Source organism: Taeniopygia guttata, chromosome 3 (assembly GCF_048771995.1).
Source record: "Taeniopygia guttata chromosome 3, bTaeGut7.mat, whole genome shotgun sequence".
Classification (NCBI taxonomy): Eukaryota; Metazoa; Chordata; class Aves; order Passeriformes; family Estrildidae; genus Taeniopygia; species Taeniopygia guttata.
In genome coordinates this window covers 68,515,526-68,536,265 of record NC_133027.1, presented here as the reverse complement: position 1 = coordinate 68,536,265, position 20,740 = coordinate 68,515,526, and the positions used below count along the sequence as shown (strand labels likewise).

Sequence of the window (20,740 nt, the reverse complement as noted above, 5' to 3'; positions counted from 1 at the left end):
AATCAATCATTTTTCCTTAAGTGACTAATTTCATCATTCAGAACGGCCAAGCACACACATGTGGTAAGAATCCCTCTTCCTTGAGAGCTTTCAATAACTATTTACTGGACATCTTCAAATTTCAGTAAAAAATTGAACATTTTTCTACTCCTATAGGATGAGGAAACTGTCACATTTTTCAACTGTACCTCGGAGACACTCAGCTCTGCTGAGAGTTTCATCTTAAAATTACTTTATTTGGCAATGTATTTGAAATTAAACTGAGTCTGCTCCAAAAACGAAGGAAGCATTTATTAGAACCATCCACCTCCAAAGTCTTTGGCTCCCAAGGGTATAGAATCCAAATTACAAGTGAACACTCACTTAAATATTTGAAAAGCTGTAAAAAGAGATATTCATGGTCTGAAGTTTTGAAAACATAACCTAGCATATACATGCTCAATTACCTAAATAAGTGACCTAGTCTTCACATAATCTCTTTACTTACAGTTTGGATTAGAACGAACAGGAGGCTGCTCATAGATACACTTTCTTTAAAACTTAGGTCACTATTTTATGTACAGAGGAACTAATTTTGTTATCATTTTTAATAATATTTTTTCCTAATACATTGCTACCTGCAGTCGAAGCACACATCAGTAATTACAAAATATAGGCAAATAAACAATAAACTGTATTTTCTAATACAGTTCATATTAGAACTATACTAGTTTTCATAATAAGTAATTTTCCACATGGTGTATATTAGAAATAAGAGTTCTAAACTAGGCACATCTCTGGGTCTCAGTCTGATAATAACCATTGCACAACCATCTATAAAGTCTCCACTGCTTCACTGAGATTCTCTCACTGTAAATAATTACACTTGCTGGAGCAAACAGAGAATATAAATAGTAAGGTAGGTTTCGGTGAGTCTTGAATTTTGGGGCTTGGTTTTTTTTCTTTTTTCCTCAGATCCACTCCAAAATTTGACTTTGATAAGCTTCTGATAAACTTTGAAAAAGGTAGCAACACATTCATTTCAATATCAGTAGCTCTTGCACAGGAATTATATGACATATAATTATGTTTTAAAGAGTGGGATGGTGAAACAAGACAGATTGCAATGACACATTCATTAATAAAATGCATAATTTCTAAAAGAAATAGGAAATATTTCTACACTGACCATAGTCTGTGTTTTCCGGCTCCCAACAATTTGATGGCCAAAAATAGGGTGTCTATAGGCAAAAAAAAAGAAGCAGGAAACTCAAGTTAGACAACGCAAGCATTATACAGTCCTTGGATTGTTACTGGCTTTGAGAATCAATTTATATTTTTGGTAGATCTATTATATTGATAACTTGACAGTTTTTAGATAGGCATTAAAACAGAAAATTACATTTGTACACCTGTTTATCACGCTAGTGTTAGAATTACATTGAAAAAGAAAAAAAAGTGGGTTTTTGTTCTCAAAGTTAAGGGAACAAAACCCACAAGGCTAGGAAAAGGGCTTATCTTTTACATCTTCCCTAGACATACATCTCTCACATGTCCTGAAGAATCAGGTTTAGAGGTATAAGATGCTTTGAAGTTCATTCAGTTCTTGATTTTTGAGAGTTTTCATTCATAGATTAATATTCAATTCTTTTTCCTAGGTGCTATGTGTTTAAAAATGCCACTAGAAACATCTTGTTTTCACAAAGACATCAAAATCCACTTTTTAATAATTATTTACTGGTTTTGATTTTAAAAGTGGGGTTCTTTTCCTAAGAAAAAGACAATAAAGTACCAAAAACTACTTCAACACTATACTTATTGAGACTTGCTACATTTATTGTTAAAAGAATTCACTTCTAACAAATGGAGAAAATAAGAATGCATAGACATTTTCATAAATTACTTCATTTTTAAAATAGCAACTTTTGGTTAAAATACATATTATTATAGCATTTTTTATAGAGTACATAATCCCCATACAGGCCATTCACTTAAGAGTCAGACTCAATGATCCCTGTGGGTCCCTTCCAATGCAAAATATTCTGTGATTGAGTGACTGATCTATACATAAACACATACACACAGCTACAGGGAATTACATAATATTTGAGCAGTTGAATGCAACTCATTAAATGTGTGAAGTGGTTTGAGTGGTATTTCAAAACACAGGTGGTTCTTCAGGAAAACCTTCTGCTTTACTCTCTATTTCTTATTGGGTTTTTTGCTCAAAAATCTCCCAGCTGCAAAAATGGAAACCTCTTTGCTGCCCACTTCCCTTCAAAATTGTTTCAATGTTAATCTGGGAACCAACAGGGCTGAAGGGTGACACATTCACACCAATTGTCAAATTAAATATATATCGTGAGAAATCTCTAGGTTTTGTAACATTGACACATCAAATTTAATAGAAGCAATTTAGAACTTGCTATTAATCAAGCAACAGCAAGGAGCTAAAGGATAAAAAAGGAATTATCACAAGCTAACTTCAAAAGCTAGTATGTGCTTCTTGCAAGCCATTTGGTATATTTTTAAGGGAGCAACAATAAGTAACTTTCCAATCAACCATTCCTTCACAGTGCCACTGAAATCAAAGTGACCGGTAGAAGCACATATAAGTACAAATAGAAAGAAGATGAATGCCTAAAGAATTAATTGTACTCAGCACATTTTGGAGAAGCAATTATAAAATTTAATAGTGATCCATATAAAGCAAAAAGTCACCATCATTGAAATATACAGTTTACAAACTCAGAAAGTGAGAACAGTCCTTCCTTGGGGCACAAAATGTATATCCAGAGAGGCCCAAGGAGAAAATCACAGCCACATCATTTCTCTACTAAAAGGAAAGTTAACCTCTGTTTACAGGTTCAAGCTGAGCTTCTGAATAAAGTACATAGTGACAAACATACAGAACATACATACAGAAACTATATCTGCTCAAGCAGCTCTCCAGCTGAAACTCTTCCAGTGTGGGCACGCTTGCTGCAAAGTCTCTATTAAAGCTCCTCATGCATACTTAGGATTTCTCTTGACAAATTACATATACTCCCATCCCAGCTGAGATTAAAAACAAATTCCATCTTCTGACTTAGGGAAAAATCACAAACTTTGCTTTCAGCATTCATTTCACAACAGGCTATGAACAAATGCTATATATTCACAACTATGTTAGTGATGTTAGAAGAAGACTCTGTTGTTTCATACATAAATGAAAAGCTATGTGTGGCCAGAGTACTTTTTTCAGTATTTATTTGAAATAGCACATTTAAATTTTACTGAAACTTGCACTTTGGGGGGTGAAGACAGTGTGGGCATTAAACAGTATGGGAAAGGGCACATGCTCTTCAGTGTTGTGAAATGTTGTCATTTTAGCTTGCTAGGAGACAGAGATGATCAAGGCTTTAAGGCTTTTCTGAAGGATAAAATGGTGCAACCTAAATGTGGAGGAGATTGAGGAAAAAGCAGAAAATAATAAGTAGCACTGGCTACTAAGGATGAGTGTAAGCCTCCCTGTGCTAGGGAGATAAAAACAGAGAAGTTAAAACAGAACATGAGTTTTAATTAGCAAAGCACATGATAAGCCATATTAAAAGGTTTCAAAGATGTGTGATAGTGTAAGCCAAAGAGAAACCCCAGTAAAAGGCAGACATTACAAGATGAGAAAGGGGTTCAAATAACAGCTAGTATAGATAAGTACAGAAGATCATTAAATGCCTTCCTTGTTTGAGTCTAAAGGAGGGAGATGGTGGGCAGACAAAGGTCTTTCACAGAGGCACGAGGTCTCCTTGCCAAAGCTCTGAGCTGGGCAGGCACAAGCTGTCTCTGAACTGCAAGCCATGACCCTGCCTGCCTGGTGCTGGGATGCATTTAATGGGACTTGCTGAGAAGTGCAGCTCGTTGGCTCAGGCACTGCAGCCTGGCCAGAGCTGGCCTCCAGCCAGCTGGCTCCCAGAGGGAACAAAGTTCAATTCTGCCTGCAATCAGCTCTGAGAACATGCCCAAAATTAATTTGGACATGGAGATAAGGCTACAGGGCAAAAAAAATTCAGGGAGGGAAATGTTTTTATGAGGTCAGTTCAGGTTAGAAGGCTGATGAAATTCAGCACAGAAAGCTTAAGGATTTCTTGTGTTTTCATATCAGTAAACTGTGTTTATTTCCAAAAAAGCAAAAAAAAAAAGCCTCACGAAGCTAAAGAATGACCCCTGGTTCCTCAGAACTGTGATTTATATGCATGTGTAAATATTATGATTAAACTCTTCCTCTGGTATTTCTCTTTCTCCTCTATCTCCAGTACTTTGTAACAATTACTATCCAACTGGTGAGAGTTATCAAAAGGACTAAATTATCTGCATGATGTTTAAAGGGGTGCAATTACTCAAAGGGTAATTTATACATTAAAAAAATATTCATTCAAGTAACCTTTGAAACATGGACAGTTATTTAAAAAAAAAAAATGTATAAAGCAGAGGAGTTTCAGAAGATTACAGCAAAGGGAAGAAATGTATTTCCAGAAAAGGTAAAAAGTTTAAAATTTCTCTTTTATAATGTTTCTACATCTACTCTAGATTGAAAAGTTGTAATACATTATATGTTTCCGATCTTTGAAAGCTAAAGGTTACTAATATTTGGATTTTTCAAAAATTAAGTCACTGACAGTGTAAAACCCCAACTAGTGGAGAAATAAACATTAGATGGTATGTATTTTGACCAAGGCAAAGTTCTACATTACTTTCTTACCAGCTTATGATATCACCCTAAGATATGTGCTCAAATTCAGCTACAGCTGCTGATAAAGTTCTATTGAAAGAGTAGATATCTATTATACATTTTCAAAGCAGGAAATGGCATTGATGTGTACAGAGATAGGGAAAACTCTCCTAAAGACAGACAAAATATAGGATAAGGTACAGATTATGATTTAAACAGAAAGAAAGTCCAAAAACACCAAGAAAAAAAAATCTTTGAAAATTATAAACACTGAAAACAAAGCCTGATATAAAAATCGATTTTTGATTAATGGACTTTTGCAATGCTGTGATTGTATGGACAAAAAGCACCAACAATAAACAGGCATGTAGTTAAAATTACTGATGTTTTTTCCAAAGGAATATTCCACATTTTCTTGTCTAATTGCTTGGTTTTAGCAGTCATGAAATTCTGGTCTTAATCTGAAGTTTACCTTGTTCCTTGTTACAGACATCAAACAGTTTAATCGCATAACACATGACTATAATGCATGTGCTGAGTTTACATTTCCATTTCTGTTTCAGAAATCTCCACACAATTTCATGCTCCAGATATTTAACAGTCTCTGAGAAGAATTTGCTAGAGAGGTTATCCATGAAGATTTCAGGAAAAATATTTGCCTTGTTCAGCACAGAAGGATTAGGAAAAAAGAAGAGTCTGATAAGAAGATCCCTGGTCTAATGGAATGAGGTCAGGAATGAGAATAGGAGGCACGTGCAAAGGAGAAAACTGCCTGTTCTAATCTGAGCTATTAAAAATATCCCACAGCAATGCAGGGAGGCTCTGCTCATATAAATTACCTTCTAAATTGTTGAACTATGCAAACAAAGCTTGGTTCAACTATTTGCTACAAATCACATATCAAAATACACTGTAGAAAAATTATAGCATCCCTTGCAATGTCACATATTCCTATAGAATTAATATTACACAACCTGTGTGCCTGATTTCATGATCTAGAAGCTCATAAGTGAAGGTTTCACCCAGGAGAGCTATGGATATGGTCTAACATGTACATTTATTAACATGTACATTACATAACACCACCATTTTCAAGGAGAAGATAATGAAATACTGATGTGGTTTGGTCATTTTTCATGAGAGTAGAAAACCTGAAGGAATTATCATCCTTAAGAATTTTACTTTTCCTCAGAAGCAAATATGAAGCAGTTCATCATGAAGTATTAAAGAGGGAACATTTGTCATTTTGCCATGACATCCCACTTACAGCTGAAGGAAGGTGGGTGGTACGGCTATGGGAAAGTCAAGTACTGTTTATCAGCCCAGGCAGAAATAATGCTGCCAGTTTTTATCAGTATGCTTTTGAGGCATTTTGTTTGATTGTAGGTGTAACTTGAATCAGCAGCCAGAACAAGTCAGGAGCTAAAGAAATAAGGCTTACCTAGCACTGCAGATATGATTGCAGATACATTTAAACCTCCAGAACAAAACAGTTAAAAGGACCTTCATGCCCTTTAACCAGAAAACTAGTTTTGCGCACACCAACACATACAGGTTTGCTTGAGTGATACACTAATATCATTAGGTAAACCTAACCACATTAATCCATAATTCTCCTGAATGAAAGTCACATGAAACAAAATCCTGTAATATAGCACATATTCCACAATAAAAATCTAGCAGCAGTGGCTGCTACGCATTGTAAGGAATCCAGTGATAAACTAAATAAATCTGCTTTGGTTTTACCTCAAAATTAATCAATAACAATATCTGAGCTAATGAAACAGCCATGTGTAAAAATCAGTGTTACCCATAAGTTTTTATAAAACAGCATTAATTTCTATGCATTAAACTGTATAACCAAAGAGGGAAATCACTAAGCATCTTTCACCTACCCTTAGTTGATAGTAATAAGAAAAGAGTTGTTGTCTCTGAAGCTGCTCTGTTCCACTCCACAAAATTTTTTAAAATCCAATTACTTGGATGGGGGAGAAGTATTCAAATCACTTATAAACCTTTGCATATTACTGCTATTCTCTCAGGCGCCAGGGAGTGTTTATAAACAGCAGAAATTAAGCCTTTGCTGAAAAGTGGCTATGCACAATTTCAAATGCTTTGCATGATGGATGGCAGATTTCACTGGCATTTTGTTTCACATTCGTTGCACTTCACAAAAATGATTTCTTGGTGAAGTAAAATGGTAAGGTTGCTATTCTAGCACTGTCAAGCCCATACAGGAAGCAAGTAGTGCTCCATGGTTAACTCAGAATAATTAAAAAAGAGGTTGAGGAATTTGGAAACAAGATTTTGGCTCTGTGACTCCTCTTTTCTAACTGAAAAGAGGACAAGCATGGCAAGCAGTGTGGGGCAAAGTGTACCTGAGTAAGGAGTTTAAAAAATCAAAAGTGGCACTGATGGGGCAGTCAGAAAGACACATGAATTTAAAATCTTTTTCCCTCAGAAACCTTAATAGAACCTGTATATACCAAGCCTGACCTGAAAAGACGATGAAATAGTCATCGCACCTACAATTGCCAAAAAATAATCTGCCAAATGCTGCATAATATAACTTGTTTCTTTTTCCTTTCTAAAATAAAATCCTTCCCTCAAGGCACAGTAGATGATCCAGAAAGGCTCTGGAGAGTGGCTGTAGAGCTGTAATGTTCAGCCACAGACTCAGAATTTGGAATGGCCAGAGGCTGGTCCAGAGCGAGCCAAGAAGAAGCTAGCTCAGTAAGGCTGACTCAAAAGTGACGTGTAAAGCAATAGAATTCCACCTGAGACATGAGGTGTCCAGAACACTTCACACTCTAAACTATTTTGCAACAAAGATATTTCAAGGTCCTTACAGTCATTGCTATATAATTTTATCCCTAATTTAGGCATGGAAAGACAAGGCCAGAATGGTTAAACATATCTGTCAAGAAAGTGTTCCCAGTGGCAGAACAGGAGAAAATATCAAAGTCCACTCCTTCGTCTTCCCAAAGTCCATGAATTTTGCTGCTATCTTCACTTTTGCTTTCACAAGAAACTGTTCCTGTTTTCATATTTTTCCTCAGATATTTGTGCCTTTCATCTTAAAAGGTTCAAAACAACAGCACAACCTAACCCTCATCTCAGAAAATTAATTAATGTTAAATCATGAATTAATCTCATTTTAAAATAAGAGTGTGACTATCACTAATCCAGGGTATCCCGGGAGTTTGTTTACAGCCAAAAGATACTGCGAAATGTTATTTTTCTCAATTAACATCAGGAGATCAGGGCTTGTAGAAGAAATTAGCATATTTTTCTGTGGGATGATATTACAGAAACTTACCCGCTGAGAGGGCAAATCAGGCATTCCTCACCAAGATGGACATATTATCATATGTGTGAACATAAATGAAACGACTCCATGAGTAATCCCTGGCCAGGGAAGATATGTTTTCCAAGATGCAGCTTGCTTTTCTTATTTGAGCCCCTCATATTTATTTGCTCTCAGGTAGAGAAAGATGGTGAGCGCCTTTTTTAGTCAGAGGTTTAAATTACCATGAAAAGGCAATGCAGCTGTTTCTGCTTTTTCTTACTGAGTCTAATAAAAAAATTCCTCTGTTAATAAGGCAATTAATATTTATATTCATCTCCTTTGAATTAAATTGATATCACAGAAATGAACCTAATTAACACCTGAGTAGGTCACTGAATGATCCAGAATATTTTTTTTATTTCACGTTATTTAAAAAAGAAGATGTAACTATATTCCTGCCTCCTGATGGAAAGAGTAATAACTGGAAAAGGATAATTTTTGCCCATAAAAGGGCATTTGTCCAAATGAAGCTCAATCTCCACAGCTTTTAGCTATTTCTATACAACAGGAGGTGGTTTAAAACAAGCTAGGGATAATTTTACTGTCAGGAGGGAATGTGTCACCCTTTGGAGAACAAAACATCAAGCACATGGAGAACATTACTATAGCTAGCCTTTTTTTTGTAGGCTAGGTCTTTGTATTGCCAACATTTCTCTGCAGGTGCAGCTTTTGAGCTGTTCAGTGCTGGCAGGTGCATGGTTTTCTCCTTCTATCAAAATATCCAGAAACGTGTAAATCCTGTCCAGTACTAAGAGGGTACTATGCGCAAAGAACCTGAACGTCTATTCTAGTGCAAAATTCACACATTTGCAGTCAAACTTTCCTCCCCGTTGAATATGTTCTCTTCACCTTCTAATTTAGCAGTTCAGTAACAGATTTTATACCAGCCTTATTTTGGTGGGGAACATGGAGATGTAAGCACACAAATTTTGCTGTTATAAATCACCACGATGAATTTTTTCTCATCCTGTACATTAACAGCTAAAGTTGCATTGTCACAACAGCAAAGTCACATTGTTGGCATGGGAATAGCACTGCAAAAGGTACCACAGAAAAGCAAACAAGCCAAACATTGCAGATAATACTTGATTAAAGTGTCTTAATTCATATGCATTTGTCAAATAGGTGCCAAATTCTTAACTTATGTAAATACACGGAGAAGGTAATATAATCTAGCCCTCACTGAAGATTTGTGTCCAGACGTAGGCTGTGGACCTCTCTGAGGAAAGCTCACAGCAGGGTAGCTGCAGTACTCTCAGTGGTCCATGGTGAGTCTAATTCCAGTCCGTACTTTCCTTCAGTCAGACTATCATGCCAGCAGAGGTGCTTATTTCTCGTGCTAGAGATGGAGGCAGCTGTGCAGAATTCAATGACTAGCACTCCTGTAAGTTACTACTATTCTCTGCAAAATTAAGTCCTTGCATATTTTGTTCTTCTGGACACTGCTTATTCAGACACCAAACCAAGAACTGGAGCCTCAACCACTCTATGATTCCTTTCCACTTACCTTATAAGCACATCAGCAAGCCCCTTCAACCATGTGCCATCTGCCTTCTTTATATTGAGCACTGAGGAGAATGAAGCTTCATGAGCTTAAAAAACCACTTTTCCTTCAAATACTCTCTCCAGGATCAAAAGTAACTGTGGATCTAGGGGACGAGGCTTGGAATACTTGCTCTTAGTATTACCCATGTACACATCTAACTTTCTGTTCTGCTGAAGAACAACTTTTTTGCAGTCTGACACACAAGATCTAAATATGAAAATACGATAATATTGTTTGCATGCATTCTCTTAATTGCCAGAATATGCTGTGCATATTTAATCCTCTTCACGCTAAGATTTTGACTTATACAAATATTACAATTCTTTCTCTTCCTTTACATAGGCCTATGACACTTAAGCCAAAATATTGGTGAAAGTCTTGTACAGAGATTAATATAATGCAATGTTTGAAATTATGACTGATTTGCAATCACTAGTTTTCTTCTGCATTTGAAAGGTCAAAATTTCAGTCCTATTTTATTCTTGACAGCTTCTTATTTAAACAATCTTTAAGACAAAGTTTAGACCTTCATATCTTGAAGACAATAGATTTTGTTCTACTAGATGTTATTTTACTGAGTATTTAATACAGTTAGAAGTAACAAAGAAGAATTAGCAAACTCAATTTCATAGTGATAGTCATCAAGTCATCATATAATTTCAAAGCAATAAATAGCTAAACAAGAGCTTGGAGCAGCTGTTGGGGATACTTACCAGGAGTACCATCTAATAGAGCCATACAGAACACAGCCACCATTGTCAAAAGTGGCACAGGACAAGAAAAGTGAATTCTTTCCATTGAATCCATAATCTGGTACTTTGCAGTCATATTTGTTTCAAGTTATCAGCAATATTGTTCTAGCAAAATTCTAGCCCACTAGTCATTATTATAAAAACAACACTTCTGCTCCCAAGGCCTTAGTTTGAAATTTAATATCATGAAATACAACTATGGAGGTTTCTGAACAATATATATGTGCGAATGTAGGTATAAACATATGTACATATTTATGCTTTCAGCTTTTCTGAACGATTTGCCTGTTTGTTGTATGCAATGGGACTGACAGATCAATATAAAAATGTCTGTGTAGTTGCTAGAAGAATACACACTACTCTGATACTACTGAGTTACCAGTAAGGAAATTCTCACAAAAGAAGAAAAATAAATATTACCTCCATTATTTATCAGATTTCTGCTACAGACTTGATATTTAAAATACCTCCCCCTTTCTAAATTCATACTATAGTAGGAATAAGAGGCAATAACATAATATAGTTTACTGTATTTCAAAAATACTACATTAATTTATTTCACGAGAGATAGTTCCACATTCAGCATTATCACACTTTTATTCCAGATATCAAAATAGTCATTATCATATCAACATTTTGCTGAAAATCTATAAATAAAATCCTTCTACCATTTTTTTTTTATTATTTTTAGGGGAATTTCTACTCTTTACCAGGTTATATAAGAAACAAAGTATGGTTAAATTTGCTATGAATTTTCTGTAATGCCTTTGAGCCTCCATTTGTGCAAGTCAAGAACATACTGAAAATACTTACCTGAAATCGATAAAAGGTGCCATCATCCTTCAATGTTAGAACATGGTCTGAGATTGGAAAGAAATAGCCATGTGCTGCCATCAGAGTTCCCAAATGCAGAGCTTCAACTGTTTAAAAAAAAAAAAAAAAAGAAAGATAAACTTAAAAAGTTAAATAACTTCTTTCCAGCAATTTAGTTTTGTGGTCAAGACTCACCTGATATTCTGCAGATAACCACTTTGTTCTCAAAGTCCTACCATCATAAAAGAGCTGTCTTTTTCTGTGTAATATAATGATGCAACCAAAAAACCACTGCACTTTCCTTAACAAATATGTCCCATTTGTAGCTGCAGTTCCACTACTTATATTGACATTAAAAGGCAGCCTTAAGGTTCACTCACTTGTTCTGAAGCTGAAAACAGGTATCATTTTTACCTTGATGGTGCAGCCTACTTTTCTTCTTCAGAACAGTTTCTGATTACATGTTGAAACAGTTGATTCCAATTATGTGATATCTTTCTTAGTAGCTTTATCAGAGCTACTGTGAAGGATAGAGATTTCCTCAAAGGTTTATTACTGGAAAAATAGCAAAGGATAACAGGTTCCTAGAACAGTTGAGGCAGAAGGTATTTGTGGAGGTCATCTTGTCCAACTCCCATCAATCAAGCAGAGAAACCTTAAGCTACTAGGTGAGGACCTTGTCCAAGTGATTTTTTAATAACTCAAAGGAGAGAGACACCACAACCCCTTCGGATAATGCCCAGATTAATATTCATCCTCTTAGAAGTGCTCATTTGTTCCTATTGTCGTAATTTGGCTTTCAGTAATAGCTAGCACAGATTTATCTTGTCTTGACTTTTAAAAACACCACTGCAGCACCCTACCAGCAGTCAAGCATGATCACACAGAAAGAAATTTGAATCCTGACATCTGTTCTTGCTGACAAATAGAGACATTATTATTTTCAATGTGAGAAAGCTTATTTATTTACCCATTCTTCATCAGCATCCCAAAAAATTCCCTCCTTCTCCCTTTGCTCACCTGAAGACATTGACTCACATAAGAGATACAGGAGAAGCAGTGGGACATATTTAGGCTAACCCAAAGCCAGCAAATATGTGAAAGGAACAAGAAAGAGGATCTGGACAGTACTTAACTGAGAGCACATAACCCTACAGGGTTTATTTGATAGCAAATATTTATTGCCATCCCTGTGTTAGCAAACTGATTCTTGTCCCTCCAGCCAGAGCCATTACCTAAAATACAAGACACCCACTCTGGCAATGAGCTCTGCAGCCTGATGTAAAACTCCACAATGCTGTTTAGACTTTTCCCAGTTGCAAGCCTACAAGAAATCTCTCTAACAGAAGGAAGAGGGTTGCTTTGTTCCTTGTGCCTGTGATGTCTGTAAATCCCCATCTGAACTTTGTCCTAAATATATAAAGTTTATCTGTTGTTGTTATTCAGTCATTTCAAGCTGACAGAAACTGTTGTCCCTGGAATCAGAAATTTTGAATTAATACTTTGTAGTTGTCAGTCATTGACATTTTCTTTACTGTTTCAGTTCATCTGCCTTTTAATTTTATTAAGCTTTCCTTTGTTCTTCACATTGCAACTTATTGCCAACTCAAAAAAAAATTATTTTTGCATGTATTATGTATCTTAATGGAATGAGAGAAAAACAAGGAAGAAATGTGCTGACTTTTCTAGAGAAAGACTTTCTCAGACAAGGGCGACAGGGCTTGCCAGGGAGCTCTGACACAGATGAGAGAGCATTCTCTTCTGATTTAGCATACACTAAATAGGTTCCAGATTTTTTTTTCATGCGTTTCCTGGATTCTGAATCATAATATTTTTGAAGATCACAAGGAGCTAATATTATTTCCTTTTACCCAGCAATTTTTAGAGCATATCTAAACTACAATGTCCAACTACAAACTACAGATTTGATTAACATGTCCACTGCAGTACAAAAAAGGGATATCAACAAACTTTGAGTCAAGTGGGAGTCCACCAAGATCACAAGGGCTGGAGAATGCACCCTATAAGGAGAGGCTGGAGGAACTGGGCTTTGTCAGATTTAAAAAAAGGAAGGTCTAAAAGTACCTTTCCAATACTTGAAAGGAGATTTCAAAATGAAGGAGACAAGATCTTTATGGAGTTGCAGGGTGATAAAGAAAATAAATGAAGAAATAAATAAAAGATAAAATGGTACTAAACCAAATCAGGCATAGCTCTGACTTTCAGCCAAGCAGCAGGAGTGGCTGCCCAGACACACTGTGTAATCTGTATCCTTAGAGGGTTTCAAGACCTGAACAGATAAAGTCCAGGGCAACATATTTGACTTTATAGTTTACACTGATTTGAGCAAGAAGTACGACTAAAGTCCCCCTGAGGTCCTTCTCAGCTTGAATAATATTACAGCTCTGTGATTCTAGATGGGTCAAGAAGAAGTGGAATATAGAAGATAAAAAAAGGGATGAAGACACTTGGAGAAGAAACTATTTGAAAGCTCCTGACAGAACAGCCAATACTGCAAGCAAGGCTGGATACAGCAGCAGTAAGAGCTTGTATTTCTCTCACTGACTGAATCATATAAACAAGTAGAGAGTCATAATAGCTCTCCATGAAAAAATAGAGCTGCCTGCCCTTCTTTGGAAGCCAATTACAGTTATTTAAGGTCTGAATTAGTCCCAACAGCAGCCTATAGCTCTTCTCCAGTTTTGTATGGGGAGTAAGGTGATTATACTGTTGCCTCAGGCAATCTCATTCAGCTGGAATCCACACTAACTCAATGTTAAGGTATATCTTTGTCTCTTCAGCTATTAAACCTTAATATGGACATATACATTTCTCTTTTTATTTCCTTAAATAATACATAATTAATTTTCTTTTTTTATGGTTGTCAATCCATCAGCTTCTTTCACAATTACCTGAATATAAATGCATAAATATTCCCTTTTTGTATCCACCTAAGATCCACCTGTGGCTCACACTTCGAGTGCTACAAAATTATACCCAACGAGTAACATCCACAAGTTTGTATTCCTGTCTTACACCAGGCTGGTAGATGACCAGTAATGATGCAGCAGTGGAACTACAGCACAGAAAGAAAACTCAGCTCAGGAGGTTTCCAATCTCCAAGCAAGAGGTTGTCCAGTGTATTACAGAGGCAACACTTTGATATCCATCACAATTTGCTAAAATCAGACTGAGAAAATAACTACTGTAAGAAGCCAATGAAGTACAACAGTAGTATTTAGGAAACAAACCCATAAGCTTGAAAAAGAAAATGAAGCCAGCAGCAGACCAATTTGACATGCCTAAATTCCTAGAATTCAAATACAGACAGCTTCTATATCTTCATTCCTGTGCATGAAGCTGGAGGATTTTCATCTAAGAAGCACATTTCTTCTGGAAAAATGGCAAACATCAAAAAATATGGAACATCAAAACTGTCTATGAAGATTAGATAAGAAGAAAAAGCCAGAAAGAAATGTTTTTAGACATACTGGTTGCCAGGTAGAAAGAGTAATGTTTATATGTATTCAGAATACAAATTCAAAAAATTGGAGAAACAGAATAAAAGAAAAAAATACTCATTTTTTTAGATGCAAGTGTACACAGACGCATGAATTGCTGGCAGTTTGTTCATCTTAAATTTCAAGGTATGGTATTGGTGGAACAAGTTGCTTCTTACAATATGTCCACAGGAGGGAATTAAAAGGAAGAATGTTCCTTCTTTTTATTTGGAATAAAGACATTTCTGTGCTTTGAAACCCCTTAAAGGATATGTTTTCATTGATTAGTGTGAATTCTATCTTCTTAGACACATCTGAGGTCTACCTGTGATGTGGCATCTATATTTATTTTTACTCTGAACTTCATAAAACACTTTATGGTATCATAACAATACAGTCTCGCAACATCTGAAGCACCTTACAGTAATCTCTGAGGGAGTGAGGAAAGAAAAATAGAGTATTTTCCAATTGTGCTCCACTTTCAGAAGTCCTTTTTTGAAACCTGTCTTACATTCTATGGGGAAAGATTTCCTACAAGGAATGCGACTTGAGGCATTTTGCATCCTTAAAATTGCTTTCTGGTGTAAAAAACAGTGAAAACTCCAAACTTCCCAGTTTTCATATATTTTTTTTTAGGATCCAGAAATGTCAAACAAATGAAAACTTCCTTTCCTATGAAACAATAAAATATTTGGTATTTTAGGTTATTCGTCAAATCTAAAATCCATCACATTACCGAAGTGCACTGCTAAGCCATACAGCAGCCTGGAAAAAGAATTAATGAGTCAGAACTTCACAAGCACATATTCATTGTAAGTGTCTAATGCCAAGACTTTATCACTTACTCTCACCTCACTCCTGCTGTCATTTCGTTGCCAGTATGAACACAAGCTGCAAAGGATTAGAGTAATAAAATACAACCTGCTTCTCACGCTGACATAACACGTAGGAGCGACTCACTGTCTTGGCCTGACTGGTGTTTAAAGAGGAGAAAATAAACCAGCTAGAAACATTCTTGAACACCCACAACACTGTAAACCACTCTCTTTTGTCCCATCTGAAGGATTGAATTTGTAAGGGGAGCAGCACTTGGTGTGAGTCATTTCAAGGAGGATAAACCTTGTGGTGAAGGAAGAGGCACTATTTACCCAAACACAATTAAAAAGAGATTATTATTTGATTTCAAGATAACCATCACAAACCATATTATCTGCCAACAAAGCATCTTACCTAAATAGATAGGATTTTTCTTGTGCTAGACAGTGTCTGTTGATGCCATTAATAGGGCAGACGTTGTGGTAGGAGCATCGGTCAGCAGGTGAGGAGGAAAACCTATCAGAGATGGGCTATGAGTCGTCATTTGCCCAAAGAATGGTAATTTTCACCCTTACACATGATGTGCAACATGCAGTGCATCCCAAATCTAGAAACAATGATGCACGTCTGAAGCATCAACTATTTTCTTCACAAAAACATCCCTCAAAACAGGCACTGTGACAGTGGTGAAAGACAGCTGGGTCTTCCTGCATCCTCCCCTTTCTGCCTCTGTCTCTGACGGGCAATGTGGTTTGCCAGATAAAGACACCAGGTGGGTATTTCAGGAGGAATTTCTGGATGCTCACATGATTAGTGCATTCCAGTGACGGGGAGATGAGATGATTGACTTTCATCCGCATCAGCCTGCAAGAGGGTGTAAAATGCTTCTGGAGACTGGTCCAACTAGGCAAACTGGTCTTCCAAGGCTGGACACAGTTTCTGGATGGAAACTCCCCTCAGCAGGGTTTCTGGCAAAGTACATCTAGCCCAAAAGTGAAGAACACTTTAGGATGGGTGAGTAAAATGCACTAAAATCCAGTCAAATGCAGAGATAAAAGCCTAGCATAGCTACATTTATGTTTTTTTGCTTTGAAATTGTGAATTCTGCGAGGTCAAAGACTGCAAACATGAACATTTCTAGCTATACCTGCTTATATTATAAGCATCAACTGTTGACCAAACCTGAGACTAAGTGCATTCATCTGCACCCAGATTTGGCTAAGAAGTTTAGAAATCAGGGGAGTCTTACTGACAGGAAGGGAGTCTTCCTTCACAGGAAGGACCACAGCCTGATTATACTGTAATCCACTGTGGTAGATGATACAGTTGGTATTTAAATATTTTATTGGCAAAGTTTAGATTCTGTATTAGCAATAAATCTGATCACAATCATCTACATAATCACAATGTCCCACTTCTCATGCCTGCTCAAGAGTGTTTTCTTGATTACTCTGCTACAGGAACACCTGCCTTATGTACTCACAGAATGTGGGTGAATGGGAGAATTGGCCTAAATTTGAAAAACTTTTATCTAGATAAGATCAACAGAAGACATATCACCATCAAAGATGGAAGGAAAGGGGAAGCTGGCCTACAGTTTCTGAAAAGAACAAGACAAAAACAACAACAACAAAAAAAGACATTTATTCACTCACAGGAAAGGGAAAAAAAAAAAAAGAAAAAAATTATCACATTGGAGGGGAAAAAAGTAGTCCTTGAAAAAGATGCTGCATCTCCCAGCTATCAACACACAAACCCTCCATGTAAAAACTTTTTAAGTATTTCCTGTTAATTTTCTTATGTGATTGTTTCCCACTGCATTTCAGATCATTACACATTATCTGCTGCTATGTCCTATTAAAGTCTGCTTTTATTCTCTTAATAAATTTGTATCTTGAAAGGCAGATACCTGAGATGTCAAAATGCAATGACTTGAGGAGATAACCAAAGCTTTCATGTTGACCAAAAAAAGTTGGAGTTGCAACATGAGGTCTCAAGAAACAGACAAATGAGGAGTCAGGTGCTGGCACTGAGCAGTGCTATAACTTCACCTCTGGAATATTTGTTTGTGGTATATATTTAGTGAGCTGGAAACGCATCGTTACAGAGACTGGAAGAAATTCATCCAAGCTGTTACTAACAGATAGATTTAAAATACCAGACAAAACCAAACATGGCACAATTTGGTAACTAGATTTTGCCATAGTTGATCCAGTATGCAGTCATGAAAAGCAGCCTGAAAATGTTTACAATTGCCTTTATTGTTTCCCTGTCACCTCCAGCCTCAATTTTTTAAAGCACCTATCAATATCACACCAGCAATCAGGCTTTCCAGCAGTGGAACGTAGTGCTGTACCAACGAAAGTCAACATTTATAAAACTTTTCCTCTAATTTCACTATTATTACTCTTTGATCTTTTCTATTTTCAGTTTTGTAGAAATTACAGACTTTTTTCTCTTCTATCACTATCTTTTGTCTCTTCAAATCGAAATGATAGAAGGGTGACATCCAAACTCCCTTGAAGTATGGGTTTCCTGTATTTCCATCTGGATCTTCCTCTGAAATTGCAACTTTTTGGTTTAAGCTTTGATTCCCATGCTTCTGTAAGGCAAAATCAAAGAGGAAATCAAAACCTGTGTGTTTTGTTTTCCCTAATGACTCTCTGAACTTATCTCCGTAAGACATTTCTGAACACTTCACTCAATCCCTCCTCCAGTATGAAACTCTGAGCTAATATTTGAAGTCATATGTGCACCCTTCTGAGCAAACCCCCTAAAGACGAGAACCAAAATTTCACAAAAAATTCCAATTACTGTAAATACACTACTTTTGAGAACTCCTTAAGATGAAGCCTTGCTCCACAGTTTCAAGCATTTGTAAAAGACCCAAAATACTGGGCATAGACTACTTCTACTCAGTATTATAGTTATTATGCTATTATTTCAGGTTTTCTTGTATACTACTTGCCAGTCGCTGCTACTACACCAGATATTCCTGCTTTTCTCGCCCCCAGTGGCTGACTCTACAGATGTGACAAAATTGTTTGGCTGCAAATGTTTGGTGGGGAAGCATGTGATTCATTCTCCACATGACACCCAAGAATTTGTGCATGTTAGTATCAGCCAGGAAAGCTACTTTACATCATGGCTCTCTCAGACATGGTGCCCTGTGTGATGGTGTGCTTTCCTGGCTGCAGCACAGTGCCATTTCTTCTCCCCTTCTTTACCACACTTGAATGTGGGGCATGTGAATAACCAGTGTGGTTGATGCACCACTTGCATTCAGGGCCAGCAAATACAAAAAGTAAGCGCAGCTTTTTCAGTGCAAAAAGTATTTGTTCCTGAAGAAACTACAGAAGATAATACAGTTGAATCAGAGGGACATCAGTTAGCATGGAGTCTGTGAAGTTGGCTGCAGGAAGCAATAGGTAGCACTGACTCTCGCAGTGATTACTGCTGGTCAAGATGAATCATGACACTTTTTTTACTCTCTAAGTCTGTTTTGATATGAATTGCTATTGTACCAATCATTAACTTTGTGTCATTGTCATGCATTGCTATCATAATCACAGAACACCCACTTATGACCAAGCAGTTCAGAAAATACAAAGAACATGCAGCAGCCACGGCTAGAAAAATTACTGCCTCTCACTGCACTCAATTCAAAAAAGAAGAAAATAATTCTCTTAAAAATATTTTTCATACATCCAGCAAACTGAGAGCATAAAATACTGGAAATAATGTACATTCTTCTGTGGGAAGAGTGCTGTGATTTTTAAAGTCCACCAGGAGTTAACAGCTTTATAAGTAAATTTGTGTCATTGAGACACACACCAAGAAAAAGTAGGGTCTCAGGACCCTACCTCAGGAAGGGTAACAACAAAGAGTGTGGAGGTGGCTTTTCTGAAGAATAACATGCCACTCTCCATGTGATCAGATTTAGTTATCTGGGATGCACATACATAAGAATCCCCAAGGCACTTATTACAAACAGGATCATTTTTAGAGAGTTTTCTTTGTCCATTATTTATAGTAGTTTTGTTGGCAAATAAAAGATATTTCACTGTCCTCATCAAAATGAGGCAGAAAAATTTCCAATGTTGCAAAAGTCCGTTTTATACCATCCCTTGTTCCTATTATCATAACTCCCATAACTCCTAGTGCTCACTTCTCCCCTTTGCAATGGATTTACACAGATAATTATAGAGAATTATCAGTTCAGCCAAACTCTGCTATTAAAAATAAAGAAATAAAGATATCAACTAGCAAAAATAGCTTAGAAAAAAACTCTTTCATAAGTGCCTTTTTTTTTTCCACAAAAAGAGAAAAAGCCTCAATGACTGACCTATTTCTTCTCTAGTGACAGAATCTAAATGTAGAAGGAAGAGATGGGACTGATGAGAACAGCAGCAGCAAAAACTATCAGACTTTAAAATAAATTGATAAAATGAACAGAAGTATCTGGCTCAAAATAATGGTCAATCTGTGTTTTACAGCAAATAAAATATTAAATGGCTGAACTGTCAGCCATAGTGTGCCACTTATAATTTAATCATCCTCAGTACCAAAGGAAAAAAGTTGAAAAGTATGTCCTTAGGTTTTAGAAAGACATCCAGGGGAAATAGGAGAGGGAAAAAAAGATGTACAAAACAGACACCCATACAGACAACATTTGGGACTATAATAAAGGATAGAAGGAATGAAAATAAAGATAAATGCAACAAAAAAAGGAAGATTCAGGATGACTTTTGTTGCTGGATATGCCTCACAACTCTGTGAGTGCTGCTATGTGGAAATAGAGAACATACAAGGTTATGAAAATCTGGTTGACATATTATCTTGGATTCCCAGGGAGCTCTTGGCATGATTCCCTCAAATGTTTTCTAAAGGTATTAAGCAGATTATGAGAATAGCAATAGGTAGAAAGGAGGGAATAAAGGTCAGGCAGAGCAGATCAGTTCTTACACTAAATAGTGTAATATTGCACTGAAATAATAATATTACACTGAAGCGGGGGTAACCACAGTAACTGTGTTTAGTAGGTCCTGGACTGTTCAGGATATTCCTAAATTATCTACAAAAGGGGGTGAATGATGAAATTACATCAGATATAAAATTTGCTGAACGTATAACATTACTGATGTCAGCAAAAAGTGAGTTGTGAGATCATGTAAAACTACATGATACTGATTCATTAAACAATAAAATGGCAGTTGAAACTGAATTTAGACAAATACTAAACATTTTAGAGATTAACCTTCCCAATTGTATACGCCC

At 36.5% G+C, this 20,740-nt stretch overlaps 1 protein-coding gene and 1 long non-coding RNA gene across 13 annotated transcripts in view; both read right to left on the bottom strand.

Annotated features, from left to right (window-relative positions):
* Positions 1-20,740, bottom strand: part of RGS7 (regulator of G protein signaling 7) — a 255,301-nt gene that overhangs the window by 70,106 nt on the left and 164,455 nt on the right. For all 12 annotated transcript variants that reach the window (XR_012055108.1, XM_072927072.1, XM_002196167.7 and 9 more), the window contains exons 5-6: positions 11,148-11,254; positions 1,169-1,220 (exon numbers count right to left, since the gene is read on the bottom strand). Coding sequence is in view for 11 of the 12 variants with exons in the window: in XM_072927072.1 (XP_072783173.1) it covers positions 1,169-1,220; positions 11,148-11,254 (159 nt within the window). In the remaining variant the exon portion in view is untranslated. The remainder of the gene's footprint in view (positions 1-1,168; positions 1,221-11,147; positions 11,255-20,740) is intronic.
* LOC140683732 (uncharacterized) lies at positions 1,641-9,821 on the bottom strand. The gene is made up of 2 exons (XR_012055109.1): positions 9,544-9,821; positions 1,641-3,413 (listed from the first exon to the last, which is right to left on the bottom strand). It is a non-coding gene; the product is annotated as an uncharacterized lncRNA (long non-coding RNA).